This window comes from Haplochromis burtoni, unplaced genomic scaffold (genome assembly GCF_018398535.1).
Source record: "Haplochromis burtoni strain Fernald_Lab_line unplaced genomic scaffold, NCSU_Asbu1 Contig_79, whole genome shotgun sequence".
NCBI classification, from domain to species: domain Eukaryota; kingdom Metazoa; phylum Chordata; class Actinopteri; order Cichliformes; family Cichlidae; genus Haplochromis; species Haplochromis burtoni.
Genome location: NW_024582440.1, coordinates 564,927 through 581,310, shown reverse-complemented (window position 1 = coordinate 581,310; position 16,384 = coordinate 564,927). Strand labels below are relative to the sequence as shown.

Here is a 16,384-nt window from a genome sequence, read left to right as displayed (position 1 = left end):
ATCCATCCAAGCATGCTAACTTAAAAAGTATTATTGTCCACAGAGACAGCATCTCATAAGTGCCCATTCATCTACAGGTTCTAATGCATGTCGCGTAAACAATGGAGGCTGCAACAGTCTCTGTCTGGCCATACCAGGAGGGAGGCAGTGTGCCTGTGCAGAAGACCAAGTACTAGACAAAACTGACAACACCAGCTGCAGAGGTTTGTGCATGAACTCTTTGTACGTGCTTGTGTGCGTCTGCAGGGTGTTTCTAATGGCACCAGTTTTGCTCCATTACCCACAAGGTTAAGCTTCTTGTATGTCAGACAAGATGAGTCAAGCAGTCTGACTGTATGTTTTCTAAAACTGTTAGTCCTAAAATGTTTGAACAAATGCAGACACACAAGAGCAGGCTACAAGAGCAAGCAACATCTACATACTGTAATGCAATCCAGTGCAAACTGTGCAAAAAACGCTGCCTTTGTGAAGCGTCGCCTTCAAGGTGTTCTTGTTGTTTTGCAAGAAAAACCAGAGATTACAGTCTTTGTACAAGTGGTTCCCTTCTGGTTTTCTTGATTGTTATGCAAGCACCAGTCAGCTCAGCCTCAGCCTGTTATGGGTGGGTTTTGACTGATGGATTTCATGAATGTTCATGTAATTGTGCTTTTTCACAAAACCACACATTTTTCCCTTCTGTGGAATATTTTCAGAATTCGTTGCAAACTCCTGCTACTTTTATGTCCCTCAGGACCTTTGTTTTTATGTTTTGTTTTTACCCCCACATTGTCTTTAACCTCCTTCTTCTCTTCTACAGCAAACCCCTCTTATGTACCTCCTCCTCAGTGCCAGCCTGGAGAGTTTGCCTGTAAGAACAACCGTTGCATCCAAGAGCGCTGGAAGTGCGACGGAGACAACGACTGTCTGGACAACAGCGATGAGGCTCTTGAACTGTGTTGTGAGTTACTGCCCGTACACGCAAACAAAACAGCTGCCCCTCCTTTTGCTACCGAGTCAGATGGTGTCCTGAATTTGTAGTGGAGCCAGAATGAAATGAGAGATTTTGAATTGAGTGGGCGAGAGTTTGTGTGTGTGAATGCCCGTGTATATGCGGGTACACGATTTCTGTGGCTCGGGAAATGCTCTCTGTCTGTCTCTCCGTCTGTCTTTCTGCCTGTGGTCAAAAGTGCAGACAGGTTTCCCTTCCAGACAAAACAACACCCCGTCCAAACCAGCTGGAATATCTACCCTCTCTTGTATTCGTTTTCACCTCACATCTCCGAACTCTCTCACCTTTCCGTTCCCCATCTCCACACACGGCTTCTTGTATTCCTGTTTCTCCCTCGCCCTTCAGTGCGCCCTTTTTTTCCCCTCTCCAGACCAGCACACTTGCTCCGCAGACAGATTTAAGTGCAAGAACAACCGCTGCATCCCTCTGCGCTGGCTGTGTGACGGGGATAATGACTGCGGGAATGACGAGGATGAGTCCAACACCACCTGTTCAGGTAGACAAAGACTCATTTATTTTGGGTCGTTTCGGAGGTTTTTTTCTATTTATGACGTGAACTCTGCTATTTTGTGTTTTAGCCCGAACCTGCCCGCCCAATCAGTACTCGTGTGCCAGCGGGCGCTGCATCCCCATCTCCTGGACATGTGACCTGGACGACGACTGTGGTGATCGATCAGATGAGCCTGCTTCCTGCGGTTAGTCAACTTAATTTCCACCCGACAGCTCGTTGTACAAATTGTTTTGCCATATGAGCGCCACGTGAGCTAGCGCTTTATATCTAAAAGTCTTCCTCTGTCCACAGCCTACCCCACCTGTTTCCCCCTCACTCAGTTTACCTGCAACAATGGGCGCTGCATCAACATTAACTGGCGCTGTGATAATGGTCAGTTTCTCTTCTTTATTATCTCGTCTGCGTGTCTTTTATGTCGACATACAGTAGCAACTTGTTGTTTGTCTTTGTCCCAGTTATCTGTGCATGTTTGGCCACCAGCCTCATTTTGGCATACGCTCTTCTTTTCATCATCTTTTGCGTTTGCATGTGCGTGTCTGTGTGTGCGTGTGTGTGTGCGTGTGTGTGTGTGCGCGCATTTGGTTTTGTTGTCACGTGTTGTGCTGTTAGCCCAATCTGGTGTCTTCCATTGGTTCTGTCTTTCAGAAAAGGATTGTGAGGACGGCTCTGATGAGTTGAATTGTCCAAACCTGACCGGTTAGTGCATAGATCAACATGCACCACAAAAGCCTTGATGCTAGCCTCGCTTTAGGACTGACCAGGCAGGATCAGAAACAGTTAGGGCTGCTTTTCTGCTCATTGAACATGGCCACAAGCTGAGACCAAAACTGCTAGCATTGATTAGTCCATTGTGCACAAATTTGATACTAAGTAAACTATTCATTAAAACAAATACATTAAATAATCAAAGTGTACTTTTTGAGGAATTACTGGAAACCTTAACTAAAGAATAAATGTTATTTTCCAGGTGACTTCATAGTCAAATTGTTTAACAAATACTGAATGTTATGTATTAGGTTGTCTCAAAAGTGCTCAGAATGCTCTGCTTCCAAGCTCAATGTATCAGCGCTGGGTACATTCTCTCATGGTGCATGGTCTGATCTATGCAGTTTCTGTGATTACTTTGACTCTCATCTTTGATGTTCAATTTAATTTGTGTTAAGTTTTTTTTAATTTTCTCTGTCGTAATTGAGAAAAGATGATATCTATCTATCTATCCACCTGTCCATCTATCATCTGCACTGCATGCCTCACAAAGTGAGTAAGTTAGCGTTGCTTCACTGCATTTGTTTTCCAGATAACGACTGCGGGGACAACAGTGACGAGGCAGGTTGTAGTCACTCCTGCTCCAGCGCTCAGTTCAAGTGTAACAGCGGCCGCTGCATCCCAGATTACTGGACCTGTGACGGAGACAATGACTGCGGAGACTACAGTGACGAGACCCATGCAAACTGCACCAATCAGGGTCTGTATCTAACCTCCATATTGTCTCTTGAAACTTTTCCACTGCTGCAGAATATTGCTTTCCAATCGAATGCACCTTTAACTAGAAAAAGCAGTGTGTTAAAATATCCTTTAAAAAAATCAGTGTGTTAAGAGTCAAGTTTTCTGTTTAGATAAAGCCTTGCTACACTTGTGCGAACAAGTTTTGCCTTGACTTCAACTTGAAGAGGTTTGTTTCATCTCTTTTCTGAACTTCATGTTTCTGTTCACGCAGCACTCCCAAGGATGCTATGTGATGTTATTCAGACACTTGAAGTCGTTTAAATATCAGGCAGGGAAATCTGACACGGTACTTAGCGAAGTTTTACGGTGTATTGCACTTGGAAGGAACAAAAAACAAACATGATTTAAAAAGTAGCTATCGAACGTGACAATTGTACTATACAGAAATAAAATAATACAATAAAAGGACCTGCAGCTGATGGAACAGACTGCATTCTATTACCAACCTCTGTTCTACGTATTGTGGTAGATCTTTGTTCTGTTTTCACCGAGATATTTGAATGCTAATCAATAAAATCAAAATCAAACATAAAACAAATATAAAAATGTACGATAATTGATTTCCCCTGACAAATAATTTGCATTTATATACTATATAATTAGTATTCATATTTAATAATAAAAGCTTTAGTTGAAGAATGGCTAAGAAGGAGTACTGGCAATAAATGTGAGGAAAGGGGAAAAAGACATTGTGCACTAAAAGTTACGGGCTACTGGCTTACCATAGAAGCTACTTTCGGCTGCTCCCTTATTGACAAGGCGTCGTCACAGCGGGTAGCTCCACATTTTTGATTTGCCAGAGTTTTTACGCTGCATGGCCCTTCCAAAGGAATTTGAGTCTCCTCCCGGGACCAAACCGTGGAGGTTTCGCTTGTTAGCCACTACGCTACAGAGCCCCTACGAAGGCTACTGGCTGATAGTATAGGTTGGATATTTTGCAGTGTTTCTTAGTTGAAACAAACAAGACTGAATGAGTTTACAGAAGTCTAATTTATGTTAAACATTCAAGCTCATGTTCAAGCTGGTGTTTATGAAGCACAGGTAGCTGTTAGTGTCACGGATGGTTCTGCATTAATTTTTTTATTTAATCTCTTTCTTTTGTTTAGTTGATTTAATGGGTTTCGTGTCCGTAAGTCACTCTGTCTGTTAGGTACAACCTTTGACACCCAATAATTCAGATACACCTACTTATACTTATAAGTAACTTCTCTTAAAAGCAGCGAAATAAATCAAATATATTTTGCTGCTGTAACGAACAGCCTGCTGATGTGTAGAAAACAGTGACCTTCTGAATTCACGCTTAAAGCTTTTCTGTCAAAACTGTCCTTCTGCGTGCTAATTTCTAACGGGCACCTCATTAGTTTTAGTTCTCAGTCTTTTGAAGTCGCACATTGTTTTTGCTCAAGGCTGCGTGTCCTAATGCGAGAGATGTCGCAAAACGGCGTCACTTTCGAGTGATGTCTTTTTGATGTCTTGTTTTTTGGTTTGTTTTGTGTTTTTTCAGCCACTCGCCCGCCTGGAGGTTGTCATACAGATGAGTTTCAGTGTCGGATGGATGGCCTGTGCATCCCCTTGCGCTGGCGCTGTGATGGGGACACTGACTGCATGGACATGAGCGATGAGAAGAACTGTGAGGGTGTCACGCACATGTGTGATCCAGCTGTCAAGTTTGGCTGCAGGGACTCCGGTGAGGAATCCACACTTCTTAAAATGCATCGACTAATTTCATTCTGCTTCTAATGACATTTTATGCAACGTTCTGACCGACGTTGCTCGTGAAATAACCCTGCCTTCTGTCTGTAGCACGCTGCATCAGCAAAGCCTGGGTTTGTGATGGCGACAGCGATTGTGAGGACAACTCAGATGAGGACAACTGTGAGGCACTGGTGTGTAAGCTCTCTCACCATGTGTGTGCCAACGACTCCACCATCTGCCTGCCCGCGGAGAAACTTTGTGACGGAGCTGACGACTGCCCAGATGGTTCTGATGAGAAACTCTGTGGTAAGGAACAACACCACCCAGGCTATGTCTCATTGCAGGGAACGCAACGCAGCATCATTTAAAATGATCGCTAAAATAAATCAACGGTTAAGTACATCTGTTCCTTTTATCTACAGACTTGTGTTCGCTGGACAACGGCGAGTGCAGCCATAACTGCACAGTGGCTCCCGGAGAGGGGGTCATTTGTTCCTGTCCTCTGGGCATGGAGTTGGGGGCTGACAACAAGACTTGTCAGATCCAGAGCTTCTGCGCTAAACACCTGAAGTGCAGTCAACGCTGCGAGCAGAACAAGTTCAGTGTCATATGTTCGTGCTACGACGGCTGGGAACTGGAGCCTGACAAGGAGAATTGCAAGAGCACGGGTAAGGGATCATGGAAACAAAAGGCAAATTTAGGGAAGTGAGCATGTGTGTGTGTGTGTGTGTGTGTCTGTGTGTGTGTGTGCTGTGTCGATGTGTGTGTTACATGTTGGAGTTGTGTGTTGTGACTTTTGTGTGTGTGTAGTAGTGTGTGTGTGTGTGTGTGTGTGTGTGTGTGTGTGTGTGTGTGTATAGAATTGAGTTACACAGGAGGGGGAGAAGAAGTGACTCTTACTATACCTCATCACTGCCAAAACAGCAGAATCGAAGGGTGGTTTGGTTTCGGGATGAAGGAAATGAGAGGCAAGCCAAGCAGGAAACTGTGGTTGGAGAGGATGCATATCGCCAGAATATGGTATTCTTTTTGGACAATAGACAGTACACTGGAGACAGGAAAGGGGAACATATTACATTGTTTTAAAGAGAATATATGACATGTAAAAAGATTCATGAAGAAAACCTAGCTAGTGTTTTCTGACTACCAGTTTTAGTTTATGAAAAAGTGATTATTAAATGTCAAAGAAAAAACTAAAGAGCTGATGTGTTTTTAAAAAAAATTATTAAAGTCATTAAAAGTGCAATTTGGGAAAGACAGAAAATACTTAATCACTTTATATCAACTTTGAATTTTGTAATCCACATAAAGAATGTAGCTATCTCCCTGCAGCAACGAGGACACAGATTTATGATGCTGCCTCTCACTGCCAGGTCTTAGAGACTAGCCACCAGCACCCTGTCATTCATCCTGCTGCCCGTATGGCTGCCTGTTAGGTACAGATAACTCCTGTCTTATTTACACTGAGTTTTAATTACCAGGGATTAGAGCCACTTTCATACCCCCTCCTTTGCTGGTCAAGCCACACACTGCAGAGGAACAGGGCTGCAGGGTTTTCCATGCTGCACAGCAGAGCCATTTTGGAGCGTTTTGAGTACCAATCAACGGTGACCAAGCAAAAGTTTTAACCCTTTATGATCTGGTTAGCTCCATATTTTAGGATATTGTTTTTTTTCCTCTTTCCACAGATCCTTTCAAACCCTTTATCATTTTCTCCAACCGCCATGAGATCCGCCGCATTGATTTGAATAAGGGAGAGTTCAGCGTGTTAGTTCCTGGGCTCAGAAACACCATAGCCCTGGACTTCCATCTCAACCAGAGTGCCCTCTATTGGACTGACGTCGTGGAGGATAAGATCTATCGTGGGAAGCTGTCTGAGAATGGAGGTGAAGCCTTGTACTGTAACAGGTTTTTATGCCTAAAAGACCTAAAAGCACCACCTCTTTGGTTTGTTTTGACAATCGAGGGTCCGCTAAGTTTCATGCCAGAATGCACGATCTTCATCAGTGAAAAACAATTCTATTTGCAGCTGAAAACATCTGGAAATTGGGCTTCCAATTGCAGTGCAATGATTAGGTTTTCTAGGATTTTATTGAGCTGAAAGGAACACATTGGAATGCAGGGCCCCTTTTCTGTGCTTAAAAGCAGAATAGACTGTAGAGTGTGTACAGCTATGCTGCTGGAGCTGTGGCTTCTGGGTAACAGAACATCAGATACTTCATCACATAAGGTCAGACCGGTCAATCAAGACCTGCTGCATCAGGCAAGCAAGGCGTCATCATGGCTGCAGCAGCAATAATGAGGAAATTATGTGCACGAGTCTCCACTTATATTGTGCATCTTACTGTATGTTTATTTGCTTATTGTGTGTCATGTTTACTTACACAGTCCATAGGCTACATGCAGCAGTATGTGTATGCTTTCATTGTGGCAGAGAGGATAATGACTCGTGTAATTAGACCCTGATTAGGAACCCAACGGAAAATGAAAGGGTTAGAAAGGGGCTGGAAAATGTGTCTCTTTGCTCCTGGAAGACAGCACACATTTGAGACCTTTTCTGCAATTGTAGCATCACCACCCATGCTGAACAATACTACTGTATTTACCATTTGATTAAAGAAAATCGCAGAGTTAACTTCTTATCCAAATAGCTCCATTGCATTTACATAATTTGTCAAACTAAAACTGGATTAGCAGTTAAGATTAGAAATGTAGTCGTCAGCAAATCCCAGCCTCTGCAGCCTTTAATGCTACATGTTGAGATACTGTGTGAATTTAAAAAATGTAAGCACCCCAGAGGAGTGTTTATTTTATTGAGTAGTGAGATGAAATATGATGTTTGAACATATGCCCTGATTTTTTTCTCTTCTTGTAGCTTTAACCAGCTTTGATGTGGTAATCCAGTACGGGCTGGCGACACCAGAGGGTCTGGCAGTCGACTGGATAGCGGGAAACATTTACTGGGTGGAAAGCAACCTGGATCAGATAGAGGTGGCCAAGTTGGATGGAACCATGAGGACCACGCTACTGGCGGGGGAGGTGGAGCACCCCCGAGCTATTGCTCTTGACCCCCGGGATGGGTAACAGCTGTTTATTCCGCCTCCTCCTCATATCAAGGAGAACACGTTAACATCACGTTACAACGGCTCTAATTGTTTTGGCTGTAACTACGGAGCTTTTTCCGTTATAAACCTTGCTGACTGTTTCATTTCGTGTTATGGTTCTTTAGGATTCTCTTCTGGACAGACTGGGATGCCAGTTTGCCAAGGATTGAAGCTGCATCCATGAGTGGAGAAGGCAGGAAGACTATCCATAAGGAAACGGGCAATGGAGGCTGGCCAAATGGACTCACTGTGGATTATTTAGAGCGTCGCATCCTGTGGATTGATGCCAGGTTGTACAGAGGGAAAAACATGAAAATATTTGCATATAAATGTTCAGTAATACTCCGAAACATAGCTAAAACTTGTGCTTTATGCAGGTCTGATGCCATCTATTCAGCCAAGTATGATGGTTCTGGACTAATTGAGGTTCTGAGGGGCCACGAGTATCTGTCGCATCCGTTTGCTGTCACCATGTACGGTGGAGAAGTTTACTGGACAGACTGGAGGACCAACACGCTGGCCAAGGCAAACAAGTGGACCGGGAGCAATGTCACAGTGGTGCAGAGAACCAATACGCAACCCTTTGACCTTCAAGTGTACCATCCATCCAGACAACCACAGGGTAGGAAACAGACACACACTCATGTATGCACCACCATTCAATCAATATATGGAAAGATTACAATCTGAAATTATCTACAAGTTTCTACCTTCAAAGTTGTTAATTGTACATTTTTAGTTACTGACAGTTATAAACTGAATCACCCCACAAGAAAGTTTGTGTAAGTCAAGACCACTACAGTCAGTATTTCCATCTGCAGTCATTTATAGTTGGCCGTTCTGAGACCTCTCTGACCTCCATCTGCTTATAATGAAAGCCTAAGGCATGTGACGAGACACGAAGGCATCGATAAAACTGTCAGAACAGTAATTAGACAGGAACACCATGCAAGGGGGGAGCTGATTTTGGGAGGGGGGCTGCAAAGTGGCTTGCAGAATTCACGGGGAAAAGAAGTTTTACACTATGCTGAATTTTCTTGACCATTAGGAAGTATAATTACATTCGATTTTAAGCACACATTAAAACATTTCATTGACCTTCATACTTTTAAAATAAAACCTTTTCTGTGCTCATGTCTCCGTAGCTCCTAATCCGTGTGCAGCTAAAGACGGCAAAGAGCCCTGCTCTCACCTGTGCCTCATCAACTTCAATCAGACGTTCTCCTGTGCTTGTCCTCACCTCATGAAGCTGGGCCCTGACAAACGCACGTGTTACGGTAAGGCTGAGCTCACGAACACAAACGCAACCACTGTGGAAAATAGACTCGTTGAGTCTTTCTTAGCCTCCACGCAGTCCTGTTCTTTTCTTGTTTCAGCTTGAATGTTACTGTCTAATCCCTGTCCTTGCAGAATTGTTTATTTATAATTTATTTTATTTTTCTCTTGGAGAAAAAGAGAGAGGATTAAACAGACTTTTTTTTTTTTGTTGTTGCTTTGAGGTCTTTTTGCTGTGACAGCTTTGGAGCGTATTGAGGTGTCCGTCTGTAAAATAGTGAAAGCTGGCCTGTTTATTCAGTGTGTGAGTTTAATATTCAAGGCAGCACTTTCTATTATCTTCGGCGGTAATGGAATGGAGAGCCCCATTCTGTCTGATGCAAGCATCAGACACATCCCCCAGCTTCCACCACCGGCTCTGGGATGGCCAATACAGCCCGGCGCTGTCATTACTCTGCCCTCTCCGGCTCTCTTTCCCTCCTTTGCTGTCTATCATTTAAGCCGCACACAGTTAAATGATACTTGACTGTTGAGACCAGTGCAATTGCAATGTATCTTCACTGATTGAATTCGCTCGCTCTACTCTGGCTGTGCTATTGAGTTAGCCAGCCAGACACAATCATTAGTCAAAAGATGCAATTGGATCAACTGTTTGTTCAAGTGGCAGGAATAATGCGTGGATGTACTGATCCATGCTGTAACCATCTATCCGCAGCTCTGACTCATGCATTAGTGTGTACTCGTGCATTTGACTTGAAGCTACATTTAACTCCCGATTACTCACATTGAATACCAAGGGTCCACGTCAACATCTTGTGTCTCCCGCAGAGTCTCGCCAGTTCTTGCTGTACGCTCGGCAGATCGAGATCAGAGGAGTAGACATCGACAACCCGTATTACAACTATATCATCTCCTTCACTGTGCCGGATATCGACAACGTGACTGTGGTGGACTATGATGCTCTGGAGCAGCGTATCTACTGGTCAGATGTCCGTACTCAGACCATCAAGAGGGCGTTCATCAATGGCACTGGAGTTGAAACTGTGGTTTCTGCTGGTATGATGGAGGCAACACGACACATTATAGAACATAATTAAAAGGCTCATTATTTAGAGCCTTACTTTAAGAAACAAATATAGCAGGGTAATTTTATCAGACTGCACCAAGATTTTTGTCCAGTAGTTAAAAATGAATGCTTCTCTCACTTCTAGATTCCTAGTATGCAGATGCTCTACACAAGGGCTCTACACAACAAAACTCATTAGATCTATGCCAGCTAACTCGGTCTTTAAAAAAAAAACAAGTTAGCTGGAAACAATAAAAGATACAGGTGATAAAATGTGTCATCAGTTGTCCTGTTAGCCAACAAATGCAGTACTGCATTTTCTAACCTATGGACACGTGTCCATAGAAAACATCAGTTTTTTTTAAAAAAAAGGCTGATTAATAAGAGTTTGTTCGTGTTCTTCATCTTTCATCAGATTTGCCCAATACTCATGGTCTGGCTGTCGACTGGGTGTCCAGGAACCTGTTCTGGACCAGTTATGATGCCAACAAGAAGCAGATTAATGTTGCCAGACTGGACGGCTCCTTCAAAAATGCTGTCATCCAGGGCTTAGACAAACCCCACTGTCTAGTGCTCCATCCAGTACTGGGGTTGGTCTCGCACACAAATGCACACACACACACTCATACTATAAAGCTGTCATGTGTCGCCACACTGAAGCTTTCAGAAATTGCTCACAGACACCCTCCTGGCTTCACCTATAACTTGCAACAGATACAAGCAGAAGTCTGCACAAAGACACACACAAACAATCATACAAAGTCTGTCTGGCAGGTTCCCCTCTGTGTGCACTCACAGTAATTCAGTTCCTGACCTCGGAGTGTTTTGTCACTCAGGAAGTGGTTCCAATCCTTCTCCCCTCATGCCGCCTCTCTCTGTCTTTTTTTTCTATTTCGGTTTCAAAAGTTTCTGTGCTCAGAGTATAAATAATTTACAGCAAGTGTCTCTGTTGTTTTGTGTTTCTTTTTCTGTTTCTCATCACTTTCTTCACTGTTTATCTTACATCCTGTCCGTTCCTGTCTTGCCTTGCATAAGTTTTTCTTTTTTTGCCAGCTCCATGAACTCAGTCTTTTCTCAGTCCATCAGAGAATAAAAAAGTCCATCTGTATTCATATACTCAGTTTTGATCTGCCGGAATATGTGGGCTTTTGTGTGTTTGAGGTCAGTGAAGAAAAGATATTTTCTTAAGACAAGTCTCTGCCTCTGTGTGCATTATTTCCACTGTACTCCTTCCTCTCTGTGAAAGGCTTTAGCCTCCTTAAGAGGAGGAATGTTTCCGATCTGAGCATTGTTGGCGTGAGAGAAAATGAGAAGCAGATGTGAGATCTGTGAGCTCTCCCCTTTTTCTGGCACACAAACACGCTGACCCCACCAAAGGTGGGTGGGGTCAAAGAAAGTTGAGGCGGGGCAAAGAGTTGGGAGGGAAATGTGCGTGCGTGCGTGTGTGTGTGTGTGTGTGTGTGTGTGTGTACACAAACATGACAATATAGGGGTTTATATGCTTCAGAGGCTTTATTTAAGGATAGTTAACAAACAAAGGAAGGGCGTGGTGGCTCTGGCTGGATTTAACAGAAAGTGAATGAGCATAGAAAATGTGCAGTCCAAACAAAGTGGCACACACACGTATATACATGTTACCCTCTATACTCTGCATATGTGCATTTCCTCATGACAGTTTGAGAAGCAGTCATTTATGTGAGTGCATCTGGTGTGGGAGATTAAAGCTGTCAGCGGTTGATCGGGACATTAATTAACTGCTGAACTAAACGCACTGAAATATAGTTTCTTATTTGTCAGGTTTTTGCCAGCTTTATTTCTGCCTCACTCATCGTCATTACAGTCTGTTGATGCGATTTTGGCTTTGAAATGAAAACGGCAGATTGCGTTTTAGAAAAGTCCAAATAAGCTCGCGTGCAGTTCGGTGTTGCTCACAGACCTGATGCTCTCATTTCTTATCGATAACATCACTGTTGTTCATGCTTTGTGTACCTATAGGCTTTATGGTTTTCAGTGGCGTACTACCACGGTTGGTTCAACAAGTTTAATAGTGATGTAGTAAAATTTCTCTCTCTCTCTCTTCCTGTTGCGCATCATATCTTTGTGGATTCTCTGCGCGCCTCCATCAGGAAGCTGTACTGGACAGATGGGGACAACATCAGCATGGCCAACACAGATGGCACCAACCGCAGCGTCCTCTTCACCAACCAGAAAGGCCCTGTTGGTGAGTTAGCGGCTCTTTTCTGTGACTGTATAAGCGACCGCACCCCCTAGTGACAGGGCAGATGATTACAACTCAGAGCTGTCTTTTTTTCTTTTCCTTTTTTTTTTTTCCAGGCCTCTCCATTGACTTTAAAGCTGAGCGGCTTTATTGGATCAGCTCGGGAAACAGCACCATCAACCGCTGTAAACTGGACGGCTCTGGACTTGAGGTGCTTGAAGGGGCCAAGGGCAAGCTGACCAAGGCTACTGCTCTGGCCATCATGGGTAGGTATCCAGAGTGCATTAAAACGGCATTATTCATCTTGCGTGATACTACTCTTATCTGGCTGTGTTGCATTGAAAATTGCTCCGGTTAACACGGTTCTTGTAGTGTGAGATCAGGTTTTAATGGAGAACGCTGATCATCCTCATGTGCGCTGTGTCCTGTAGGAGACAAGTTGTGGTGGGCGGACCAAGGAACTGACCAGATAGGAACCTGTGACAAGAAGGACGGTGGAAACTGGAAAGTCCTGAGGAACAGCACTTCTCCCATGATGCACATGAAAATTTATGATGAAACTGTGCAGAAAGGTGCAGAGTTTGGTGCTGCAAGCCAATTTTTCTGGGGGTTTTTTCAGTCTTTTTTTGCTTTGTGAAATTGCTCTGCAAAAAAAATAGGAAGAAGATATGTCCTTGTTTCATTTAAGATCTGCTGTGCAGACTGCATGTAGCCCAGAGCTTATGTGTGTATCTAAAGCACATCTGTTTATGCCTCTGTTACTAGTCTTTGATTTGTTTTATTTGCTCTTTGCTTTTGTATTTCCAGGCACCAATCTTTGCAGTAATAACAACGGAGACTGTTCCCAGCTGTGTCTCCCCACCTCCCCGACCACCAGATCCTGCATGTGCACTGCAGGATACAGCCTGCGCAGAGGGCAGCAGTCTTGTGAGGGTACGATGCTCCCATACCCATGTCATATGCCCGATTTTAGACAATCCTGGATATATGAAGCGATGAATGTGAAGTGATGCCACGCTCAAAAATGAATATTTTATTTGTTTGCTGTAGGTGTCGGCTCTTTCTTGCTGTACTCTGTGCACGAGGGCATACGGGGTATTCCCTTGGACCCATCAGATAAGTCTGATGCCCTTGTACCAGTGTCGGGCACCTCCCTAGCAGTGGGCATAGATTTTCATGCAGGTAAGAAATTCTCTAGTTCTGCATATTTCGTGTAGCTGAATTCACTGCTCCATAAAATATTTGTTAAAGCTACTAGCTTCCTTTTTTTAGTCCAACTCTGTGTTTTACTTGTTCCCACAGACAATGACACGATCTACTGGGTAGACATGGGCCTGAGCACCATCAGCCGGGCCAAGAGAGACCAAACCTGGAGAGAGGACGTGGTCACTAATGGCATCGGCAGGGTAGAGGGCATCGCTGTGGACTGGATTGCTGGTGAGAGAAACTGCGTCCCGGCTCATGCGTACTAAATTTAGATAATGACAGTTAGACATACTGATAAAGAGCGTTTTGCTTTTCCTCTCTGCACATTTATCATGCTTGCACATACCGCCTGTCACTGTTAAAAGCAACAGTGTGGACCTGTTGCACTAAGTGAGAAAACAGAAAGTAGATGCAAAAACAGAGAGAAAAAAGTATTATTTCCAGGTCAATGCGGTTTAAAAATTAGGAAATTGTTTCTCCTTCATCCTCCACAGGAAACATCTATTGGACAGATCAAGGCTTCGATGTGATTGAGGTGGCCAGGCTGAATGGTTCCTTCCGCTATGTGGTGATCTCGCAGGGCTTGGACAAACCTCGTGCCATCACTGTCCATCCTGAGAAAGGGTGAGAACGAAGGACTGTGCCAGGTTCCTACTTTAGCTTCTCCTTCTGTGATTTATCTCAGTGTTGATTACTGCGGTATTTGGTTTTCTGTCTTTGCGTGCTTTGGCGCGAGCAGCTACCTGTTCTGGACAGAGTGGGGCCAGTATCCCCGCATCGAACGCTCTCGCCTGGATGGATCTGAGCGAGCCATCCTCGTCAACGTCAGTATCAGCTGGCCCAATGGCATCTCCATCGACTATGAGGTACACCGCAACAGATCATTTTGTACATTTATATCGCTGACTTGCAGCACAGAGAGTGGGCCTAACATTACTTAATGTGGGAATGCAGGATGGTATGCTGTACTGGTGCGATGCCAGGACTGATAAGATTGAGCGCATCAACCTGGAGACTGGAGAAAACAGGGAAGTGGTGTTGGGCAACAACAACATGGACATGTTCTCTGTGTCTGTGTTTGAGAGCTACATCTATTGGAGTGACAGGTCAGATACACCATTCCTACTCAGTCTTATCCCTCTTTTTGCGAATGGTCCTAATGTTTATTTATAAATATATATATTTATATCAGCAAATGTCAGCTTGTGTTTAATGCTGATAATCTGTCTGGTGTCAACCAGGACGCATGCTAATGGCTCCATAAAGAGAGGCAGCAAGGACAATGCCACAGACTCTGTGTCACTGAGGACTGGTATTGGGGTCCAGCTCAAAGACATCAAGGTTTTCAACAGGGCCAGGCAGAAAGGTAAGCAAAGTGTGCTTTAAAGGTGACCTGTTACGCTCATTTCCAGCTCCCCATTTTTATTCTGGCACTCCCTGGAATAGCTTTGCATGAATCGCCTTTTAAAACACTCCTTATTTACTCTTTAAAGGTTTTTATGGAGCACCTCAGTTTATCATATCTTTGAAACTTGTTATTTTAGCTCCTGTGTCCTTAAGCTTCTTCTTTCTAAAACCCAGATTTTCTTATGACTGGCTGTCCTTGCAAACAGGACGCAGTGCTTGGAAATTTATGCTTAGCTGACGTCATCTAAGCCCGTCATCTAAGTTGAAAAACAAAGTTATAGATGAAGCATGTGTGAACCCTGAGCTTATCACCTTAGAACACATATGCGTTATTATTATTTAATATACAGCAGTGGAGAGTAAATTTTCCCTATTAAGTTTTAATTTCCTAAATTAAAAATGTGCAATAATGAATACATCGACATTAAATCTGAACAGAAAAGTGAACAAAATCGTGTTTTTGTTTCTTAAAATTTCAAAACTTCTAGATTAATGTGCAAAAGTAGTTTTTGCAACAGTGCAAATACATAAATACTTACAAATCCATAAGGTTTACACTAAAGCGTTGATCAGTCACAGTAAACCCAGTGTTACCACCACACAAAAATCCCCAGCATCACTAAAGGGGCAAATTTCACTGACGGATTGGCCAGGCATCCCTGGGCATGTACGAGTGCGCTGAGCACGGGTTTCTCGTGATAGCTGAGAAGCTTGTTGGAACAAAGACCTGGAGTAAAATAGCGCACTGCTTACTTGGAGTTTACACGTCAGAAACTGTTTTATAAACTACATTTTTTTGTGACATACTTTTGAGAGCTATCTGCAGACAGCAAAGCTAAGATAACAAACACAGGAAATGCTGGAAAGTCTGTTCTCGACGACATCATTGCTTGGCTGCGCTGCATCGTCTGCCTTCACATGCCGCTACATATATTCTATAAAATGAGTAAAAGTATAATAAGAGTCAGGTGAAAATATATTATCATTCAAATGTATATTTAATTGCATTTTGTTCTCTTTACAGGAACAAATGTGTGCAAGGAAAACAATGGCGGATGTCAGCAGCTTTGCCTTTACCGTGGCAAAGGACAGCGTACGTGTGCCTGCGCCCATGGCATGCTGGCTGAAGACGGCCGCACGTGCCGCGACTACGATGGCTACCTTCTCTACTCGGAGCGCACCATACTGAAGAGCGTTCACCTGTCCGACGAAAACAACCTGAATGCCCCCATAAAACCATTCGAGGACCCCGAGCACATGAAGAACGTCATCGCCCTCACTTTTGATTACAGAGGAGGAGGAGGCAAAGGAGCTAACCGTATCTTCTTCAGTGATATTCATTTTGGCAACATCCAGCAGATCAGTGATGACGGGTCTGACCGCAAGACTGTAGTAGAGAGTGAGTTTT

At 43.7% G+C, this 16,384-nt stretch overlaps 1 protein-coding gene across 4 annotated transcripts in view; it reads left to right on the top strand.

The window, feature by feature from the left end:
- LOC102313955 (low-density lipoprotein receptor-related protein 1) overlaps positions 1-16,384 on the top strand; it is a 96,247-nt gene that overhangs the window by 56,548 nt on the left and 23,315 nt on the right. For 2 of the 4 annotated variants that reach the window (XM_042222090.1, XM_042222089.1), the window contains exons 15-42: positions 78-203; positions 797-937; positions 1,359-1,484; positions 1,567-1,683; positions 1,791-1,871; positions 2,145-2,195; positions 2,797-2,964; positions 4,510-4,692; positions 4,809-5,006; positions 5,123-5,368; positions 6,389-6,586; positions 7,576-7,780; positions 7,930-8,094; positions 8,182-8,426; positions 8,950-9,081; positions 9,908-10,135; positions 10,561-10,735; positions 12,272-12,366; positions 12,480-12,629; positions 12,795-12,935; positions 13,171-13,296; positions 13,414-13,545; positions 13,666-13,800; positions 14,064-14,193; positions 14,309-14,435; positions 14,524-14,675; positions 14,811-14,935; positions 16,001-16,375. In XM_042222090.1, the coding sequence (XP_042078024.1) occupies positions 78-203; positions 797-937; positions 1,359-1,484; positions 1,567-1,683; positions 1,791-1,871; positions 2,145-2,195; positions 2,797-2,964; positions 4,510-4,692; positions 4,809-5,006; positions 5,123-5,368; positions 6,389-6,586; positions 7,576-7,780; positions 7,930-8,094; positions 8,182-8,426; positions 8,950-9,081; positions 9,908-10,135; positions 10,561-10,735; positions 12,272-12,366; positions 12,480-12,629; positions 12,795-12,935; positions 13,171-13,296; positions 13,414-13,545; positions 13,666-13,800; positions 14,064-14,193; positions 14,309-14,435; positions 14,524-14,675; positions 14,811-14,935; positions 16,001-16,375 (4,473 nt within the window). The remainder of the gene's footprint in view (positions 1-77; positions 204-796; positions 938-1,358; positions 1,485-1,566; positions 1,684-1,790; positions 1,872-2,144; positions 2,196-2,796; positions 2,965-4,509; positions 4,693-4,808; positions 5,007-5,122; positions 5,369-6,388; positions 6,587-7,575; positions 7,781-7,929; positions 8,095-8,181; positions 8,427-8,949; positions 9,082-9,907; positions 10,136-10,560; positions 10,736-12,271; positions 12,367-12,479; positions 12,630-12,794; positions 12,936-13,170; positions 13,297-13,413; positions 13,546-13,665; positions 13,801-14,063; positions 14,194-14,308; positions 14,436-14,523; positions 14,676-14,810; positions 14,936-16,000; positions 16,376-16,384) is intronic. The other 2 variants (XM_042222092.1, XM_042222091.1) reach the window with 1 other exon arrangement.